The sequence below is a fragment of the Zingiber officinale genome, chromosome 8B, assembly GCF_018446385.1.
Source record: "Zingiber officinale cultivar Zhangliang chromosome 8B, Zo_v1.1, whole genome shotgun sequence".
NCBI classification, from domain to species: Eukaryota; Viridiplantae; Streptophyta; class Magnoliopsida; order Zingiberales; family Zingiberaceae; genus Zingiber; species Zingiber officinale.
In genome coordinates, this window is record NC_056001.1 from 36,113,812 (window position 1) to 36,121,809 (window position 7,998).

At 32.8% G+C, this 7,998-nt stretch overlaps 1 protein-coding gene across 2 annotated transcripts; it reads right to left on the reverse strand.

Moving 5' to 3' along the window:
• Positions 1-771: 771 nt before the first annotated feature.
• On the reverse strand, positions 772-5,861 carry LOC122016798 (uncharacterized vacuolar membrane protein YML018C-like). 2 transcript variants are annotated; one of them, XM_042574198.1, is made up of 9 exons: positions 5,656-5,861; positions 5,457-5,562; positions 3,572-3,952; positions 2,663-2,880; positions 2,385-2,455; positions 2,189-2,290; positions 1,715-1,832; positions 1,512-1,647; positions 772-1,163 (listed from the first exon to the last, which is right to left on the reverse strand). In XM_042574198.1, the coding sequence occupies exons 2-9, from the start codon at positions 5,538-5,540 to the stop codon at positions 1,101-1,103; spliced, it is 1,173 nt and encodes a 390-aa protein (XP_042430132.1). In that variant the 5' UTR covers positions 5,541-5,562; positions 5,656-5,861; the 3' UTR covers positions 772-1,100. The 2 variants fall into 2 exon arrangements, with proteins under 2 accessions (XP_042430132.1, XP_042430131.1); XM_042574197.1 differs by having other exon boundaries at positions 5,457-5,860.
• Positions 5,862-7,998: the final 2,137 nt, after the last annotated feature.

Sequence of the window (7,998 nt, forward strand, 5' to 3'; positions counted from 1 at the left end):
CGTATAGGTATTTTGGACGCAACTAGTGAAATAGTTATTCTAGTTATAATTTCAGATACTCCATTCATTTTATAAAGTATTCGACCTGATTTAACAACGGATACCCAATATTCGGGGGATCCCTTACATGAACCCATACGTGTTTCTGCGGGTCTTACTGTAACAGGTTTGTCGGGAAATCGAGATAAATACCTTCCTTATGTGCTAATTACTATTTAAAAGGTTAGTAGTCGCTCATGATTTATCTCCTCTGTGTTGATCTTAAAACAGATTGACAGTAACGCTGTGACTAACGTATTACTTTTTTTTTACCACCCCATTATAAAAATTAACTTACAACTTCTGCAATTATATAGAAGATACCAAAAATCAAACTCGGGTTTAATTTAAATTATTTTAAATAAGCAGTTATTCGAGATATTTTTATATTTTATTTATTTTACATCGATTTATCATTTGGAATGAATATTTAAATGGATATAAATAATAAATATTTAAACGGATATTGATTTAGCAAAATATTTAAATGGATATAAATAATAAATATTTAATCGGATATAGATTTAGCAAAATATAGATATAAAAAAAACCACCGTGGAATCTATGTACCTTTAACAAAATAATTCTAGAAAGTGTGTAATTATGATTTATGAACAGATTGAGCCATTAGTTCCGAATCTATACATCTCAAAATACAATATAGTTGGCAATTAATTCTAAAAATTGATTAAAAAATACTAATTATTTCCAACTTGCACAGGCGAATCATAATTTAAGACAAAAAATAAAGCTATTTAAACTTACATAGAATCCTTCATGGAATCTATATACATTGAAGAAAATAGAGTTCTACAGTACTGGAAATTGAGAACAGCATAACAAACCTCTTGATAAACTTGTGTTTAGTTCTTCCCCAATTGTCCAACTTAAATCCAAAATGAGAGCGTTTACAATTGTTTTCAGCAGAAGCAAAACCAAATGCGAGAGGTAATCGTGGGTCACTTCCAATTTCTTGACTTCTCGATATGAATACAAAGAATTCCTTGGTAAAGAATCACCTTATCGCGACCATTTTTCCTTTTTTTTTTTTTGTAAAAATGCTAGAAACCTATGAATCTGGATAGTCGTTCAGACAGATTGGCTATCACAAACCCAGCAAAAACCTGTGAATATGAGAAGAAAAAAGTGGACTTCAGTCGAGAGTTGAATTGAATTTAATGTAATTGAATTTGGTAGACCATAAAGACAACCGATATAAGTCGAATCAACTACACTGAAAGATCTGAGGCAAGAGCAAGAGCAAAGAAAGATTAGAAGGGATCTCAAATGAGATGAGTCTTCTAACAATATGATATCGTGCTAAAACTCAATCGTCGCAGGACAAGATGCATTTTGTTGTCAATATGTTGTACAAATAGAAACATCTTGGATTTCAGGATTGATTTTCCAGTCGAGCAGAATCATAAGTGGAAACAGATGCATGCTTATTGATAAAAAATAGGATTGATTACCTGAGTTGAGCCGAGGATGTAGACTGCCGAATAGTGTCGACCGTGAATCATCATATCGGCTACCATAGCGAGTGGTATTGTAAGTGACATGCCTAATGTAGCTACCAACGGCGTGGTCCATATGACACAAAGTGCCCTGATGAACAACAAACTATGTCAGAAACACAGCCTACATAATGACTCACTATTTCTGGTAAACGTACCAGAAGTAATCTGAAAGAACACTTCCGATAAAGCCATTAGCAAGCACGACTTCGTCCATTTTAGCAGAATGTGGTATTCTGAACTTGGGCTCGATCCCTAGTGCAGTCAATGGCCACACTGAAAAGAAGAAAACAGCAATATATTTTGTGATGAATATGTAACATGTACGCAAGTAGAGGAATTGTTGAAAGCTTTTGGTTAAAACTTAAAAATATAATATTGTAGAAACAAGAAAAGACTAATCACTTAATATACTACGGTGGGCACTTGGCTGACTTTATCTTTATCGAGAAAATCTAGCATGATTGTAACATAAACGGAAACACGAATCTCTAATCTAATAAAAAACAAAATATCCAAAGAATACTGCACAAGAGCAGGAAAAAGAGTATAACATGGATGTGTACGTTAATAGCTTGATTTGCCTTCTTGGAAATGTATATATCATTAATCTTTGTAAGAGCAAAATTTACCAAGCCACCACAAAGCTACGAGTGTAAATAGTCCAACATATCCAAACAGCTTCTGGACATCGACTCCTTCTCCTTCCTCACCAGCAAACTTTTTTAGAAGCACTGCACACATTGAAATGGGATATTTAAGTTTAGACTAGTACTAAATTGTAAGTTAATCCTATCAAAAGAAGAAGAAAGTTGAAATTCCACAAACCAGTAAATAGACCATAACTCATAGCTGAAAGAAGACCAAAAAGATCCCCTACGAGAGACCGCTTTCCATTGCTGTAGAAAGTAAAACCCTAACTCATATCAGACATAATGGCTAGCAGTAACCAAACACTCTGGACAAGATAAAGGAAATGAAGGCAAAATTGATAAACATTCTTGCCACAAATATGATTTGTAAAGATATTCTTCTTTTAGAAATGGAAAAAAAAATATGTATACACCCACAACCAACCCCCCAAAGGACACACAAATAGATGATACCTAGCGGCACTAAGATCTGATTCATCTGTAGCCCAAGTCTTGCCAAATGTAGTCATCACTACGCCAGCCATGCAAATGAATACAGCAACCACTTTGGACATATTCAAGGAGTCTTGTCGTAGAAATACGCCAACAAAAAGAGTAAAGAGACCTGATGTCGATGATAACACAGTCGTACTTGCCACACTGGTTCTTGCAAGTGCGGCATTTGATAAGTACTGCATCCATAAAATTCAAATATTAAGAATGCTTGTATGATTAAATAACAATGATGACCATGTTAAAGGATAATGCTTCATCTTCTTATTTAGCAGAAGAAGCATACAAGAAAAACCAATCAAACAAATTTAGAAAATCAGAATGATGCACGGAACTATTGATGCTCAGGATAGGTTTGAGCAGTCTTCATTTTACCTGGCTAAAAGGATATTTATATTGGTTACTCAACAATGTACATTTTTCTTTTACCAGTTAACAACGTCCAAGAATATATTTTTCAAATTAAAGCATCCAAGTATAAGCATAGCTGCATATCAACAAGCACAGTACCACTCAAAATTTCCGAAGACATCCATAACTAAGAGGTGACTGCACAACACATTTCAAAGGAAAATACTTACTGGATTATAGTCGTGGCACACTAAAATATATATTTTCCAATTAAGGACATCACAAATGATGAAAACAAAATTAATGTGATTAAAACAGAATGCAACTTTTAACTGGGGATCATGGACTTGAAAACCCTTTAAAAGGATAAACATGTGAGAGGAACTTTAAACAACTAATGCATTTTTAAACTATAAATTAGAACGAATATTAACTTTTCTTTTATTCTGTGGTCAGTAATTGCACGAATGGAGCATAGTCAAATACACTAAAAGTCCACCACAAAATTACATATCTCACCTCTGTCACAAACCAAATAGGGGCAAGATAGATTGCGTATGTTATGATCTCCTTAGTGGTGACTGCTTTTCTTTCCTTCAGGACTTCAATATTCACATCATCTTTAATATGAGATATTAGTGATTGTTCCTCTTCTCGTGCTGAAAGGTCAATTTCACTGTCTTTTTTTGCTAAAAGAGATTGTGCTTCCATTTCTACAATCCTTGGACTATTCTTTGGAGAAGAGTTAATTCCAGATGATGACTTATTGCTTCTGGAAGAGTGTTTTCTCAGTAAACTACACACCCAATCTCTGAGAAAAGATAATGGCAGATAAACAACCATAAGGGAGGCTCCCAAGTAAGTGACAGCAAATGGTTGTTGATAATCAGTAAATATACCCTGTTGCACAGTGATTAAAGATGAATTAATATAAAATAAGTTGCATTATTATATAATTAATAAAACACAATCAATACAAAAGAAAATTGATTTTAGTTCTATCAAAATTTCAATAAAAACAGAATACCCGAACAAAGTATTAATTAAATTGAAAGAAAATATTTGCCTTCCTAAAACAAAAGTTCTCATCAGCCTTGACAAAGTCATGTCCAAAAATTGACAAGATGTTACTGCAGACATATCAACATTGAATATGGCACCGTTGTTTAGTCCCAAATGTAGTGTTATGGGCTAATAAAAAGGGTCATATGCTTAGATGAAATTCCAAAATCATTTTGTTAGAAACTAGTCGGGCCGACAGCTCCTACCCAGAGATTGTCATTTTTTTACTGCTAGATCACAAATTAAAATATTCCTTCCAGATTCATATTGGCTGATCATATTTCCCTAAGAAAGCATCCTGATGTCAATCTAAAGCATCCAATCTGCAAATTAGCTTTATGTATCACAATGAATGATGTATTTCTATCACCAATTTATGTGGGCTATTTAGAATTGTGATAATTAGAATGAATCAATCAGCGAAGTCAATATTTTATTGATAGTAGTATCCTTTCCCTCTTTTCTCTCTTACTATGTGATCACAGATTATCACATGAACTTATGTGACATCACCAGTCTAATATTAACAAGCTCAAAAGTTATGTCTCCAGCATTTCTCCATAGGCAGAAATTCTGTCTAGTGTAGGGAGACTTGTGATATACATACTTGGTACCTCTTCCGTTAGATGCTACAACAAAAGATCAAGCTTTTACTGAAAGTTTTGTCCACATCTTCAAATTTCAGTTGATTAGAAGTAGTGACACAATTTTCCTTTCATAAAATTCATTGAAAATTTAATTGCACTTCGTCAGCACCTCAACTTTGTGATCGTAGATATTTACTGTGCGCTTATCTATTCCTAGGCTCCTACCAAATAGACATTTCTACTTTGTTAATTAGTGCAGCATCTATCTCAGTCACTTCAGCCAACAAAATAACATAACAACGGCTAAAGTATGAAAACACAAATGCAATCAGACTAAACTGTTCATTACATCGTATTCTCTTGATTTTTGGAATACGGTCACTAGGTAATTCATGCCCAAGTCAAGTTTTCAATAAACTCGGGATAAAGCCTGCTTGCTAAGGAGAAAGAGCCTTAGGATTTGTGATTCAACAGCCAACGCATTTTTAGTCCAACAAAGGATCAGCGATAGAAGTCCTTAGATCTAATTCACAAGTTTCAAAAGACCATCTTATAGGCCATAAATTGAGCACAAACACGCGCTATAATGTAAATCAACACATGCTTCCTCATGAGTAGAAAAAAAAATTCCTAATTTTTCAGGATTCATGATACCTAAAGTATAGTTAACGGCATCACAAGACATGAAAGATTAAAAAGAGGAAGTTTTTTCACATTGAAAACCAAAGAACTTAAGCAAGGGATTCAGCATAAACCTGCGTGACTTCGGCTGAGGCGACCCAGATAACGACCACCGTGAGGATGAGAAACAACCCGGCCTTGTACCTCCAGCTCGCCATCGCCGCCCGCCTCTTCCACCGACTAATCACCCCGTAAAACGCAAAGGGAGAGGAAAGGAAGAAAGTGAGAAGAACAATTGTCCGCGAAAGATAGTTTTCTGGATCGAGATCTAGCCTGCTGCCGCAGCCGCTCCTACTGCCACTCGGAACCCGGACGGCGATGCCGAGATCACGAACAACTCGAACCTATACGCGATGGAAGAAGACGACCTCTTCTGCCCCCTCCTCTTCCTCCTCTTCCCTCTTCTTTTTCTTCTGCTTTCCCTCTCGTTTCTCGTATCGGCGAAACGACGAAGACGCGGAGCGGAAAAGCGATTATAGAACTGTCGCAGTTTCCTGCGACCACATATATATTAATTTGGACAAAACTATATACAGATATTTTAAATATTTATAATCCTAAAATTTTATTTATCACGCCAATTTCCTTATTACTATATCTAAATTTAAGATAAATGACTCACTTTATTAAATTTAGACAATCACTTTTCACTATACACTATATCAACTACCCTAAAATTTCTATCATCCTTAATTTTTTATTATTTTCTTCTCTTTCTTCTATTTATTATTATTATAATTATGAAATGAATGGAAGGAAAGAGATGGAGTGGAAGGAAAGAGATTAAAAAAAATATTATTTTATTTTTAGGGTAGTGATTTCATTTCCTAAATTTAGAGAATCACTATCTATCAAATCTAAATTTAGGGAAAAATCTAAACTTTAAGGTAAAATCTTTGGATATGGTAGTTGATGTGGATGCTCTTACTTAAAAACGTCCTAATTATCGTTGGCATATTTATAAATTTATAAAAATTCATATATAATTTTTTATTAATCCATATAGATATGATAAGAGTGTGAAAAATAAATCCGATTCAAGATGTAAGATCCAAGTTTATCCGAAAAAATTAAGTTTAGGTTGTGAGTTTTTGGGTTTGTGTTAAGAATTTTTGGATTCGGGTCAGATTTAGATTAGAAAGTTTTTAGATTGGATCCGAGTTGACGCGACGAGTTAATCCAAATTTAAAGTTTAGTGATGTTTTTTGTTAAATAAGATTTTATTTTAAAATTTAAAATATCTTTATATTTATTAATATCAATAATAATACGATAATAATTAAACATTGAGATAAAAGTAAAACAAGTATAAGGACAAATAGTTTAAAAAAACATTTTGAATTGGAATATTCTAGTTGAATTCGGATTCGAACTTAGGACGTTCAGGTTCAAATTAAATATTTTTTCTAAAAAAATAATTTGATCGGAATCTAATCTGATCTATTCAAATTGACACTCTTAACCTCAAACTATCCCAGTAGTTTGAGCATTCCTATTATTATCCTTAATCGAACTCTCAAAATACATACATAAATTATGGTGCCTCTTATAGTTGTGCTGTGCCCGAGGCACGCTCGTGACTTCATAACTGGAAGAAGAAGAAGAGTAAACGAAAAGACACTTTCAAAACTAGTGATTCTATAATTAATATATATGTTTATATATATTATTTAAGCCGTAAAAGTAAAGTAAAGTTACGCCATCTTTACTTCATCTTGAATACACCATCATCATCATCATCATCATCATCATCATCATCATAATAATAAACAACTCATCGTCGATCAGATGAAAAAATATAAATCAAATATTGAACTGCCCTGGATGGGAGAGTATTGATCATGTCATTTACGTCCATAATTTTCTATTATTATTTATTCTTTCGTTAAATTTTGGATTAGATTGATAAAGTTGCATACGAGTTGGAGTAGTTTATCATTCATGTTGATTTGACCTGCTTTAACTTGATTGTTTAGTATACACGTTCATCGAGTTCCGATGATTTAAAAAAATGAAAAATAATATAATAATAGAGTTTTTTAAAAAATAGTTGATAAATTTATTTATGTGGTTTTGAGTCAAATAAAATATAATACAATATCATGACAAATGATGTGTGAAGGCTCACATACAATGCATATGAGAATAGAATAATTTAAAAATTATTGATAATTCCTAAAAAATCTAACAATTTGAAAGAAGCTATTAGTGAGGAAGAGATTCGATTTATTAAATTTTACAGTTAAAAATAAAAAATTAAAATAACTATTTAATTTTAAAATTTATGAACACAATATATTATCAACAGATATATATATATATATATATATATATATAATCCATCGCAGGAGCTTGCGATGGGCCACACAATTTGCGCTTTGACCTAACGGATTGTCGCGTGATGACGATGCTCATTTTTTAAATATATTTTTGGAATTTTTTAAAATAAAATATTAATTGCGACAGCAATTTGGCAACCACTCGACGAATGAAAAATGCTTTTTCACTGGGCAACGATGGCGTAACGTCTTTTTAATTTTTTTTATATTTAAGAATAATCTTAATTTCAATAAATTAATAAATATTTTTTTAACGAGTTTTTAATCTAAAAATATT

Bases quoted from the DNA above. Each gene is read 5' to 3' on its own strand.
- LOC122016798 (XM_042574198.1), bottom strand. From the start codon at position 5,540: ATGGCGAGCTGGAGGTACAAGGCCGGGTTGTTTCTCATCCTCACGGTG. The intron at 3,953-5,456 runs GTTTATGCTGAA...ACTGTGCAACAG, and splicing joins CCTCAGCCGAAGTCACGCAG to GGTATATTTACTGATTATCA. The intron at 2,881-3,571 runs GTGAGATATGTA...TTATGGATGCAG, and splicing joins CTATTTGGTTTGTGACAGAG to TACTTATCAAATGCCGCACT.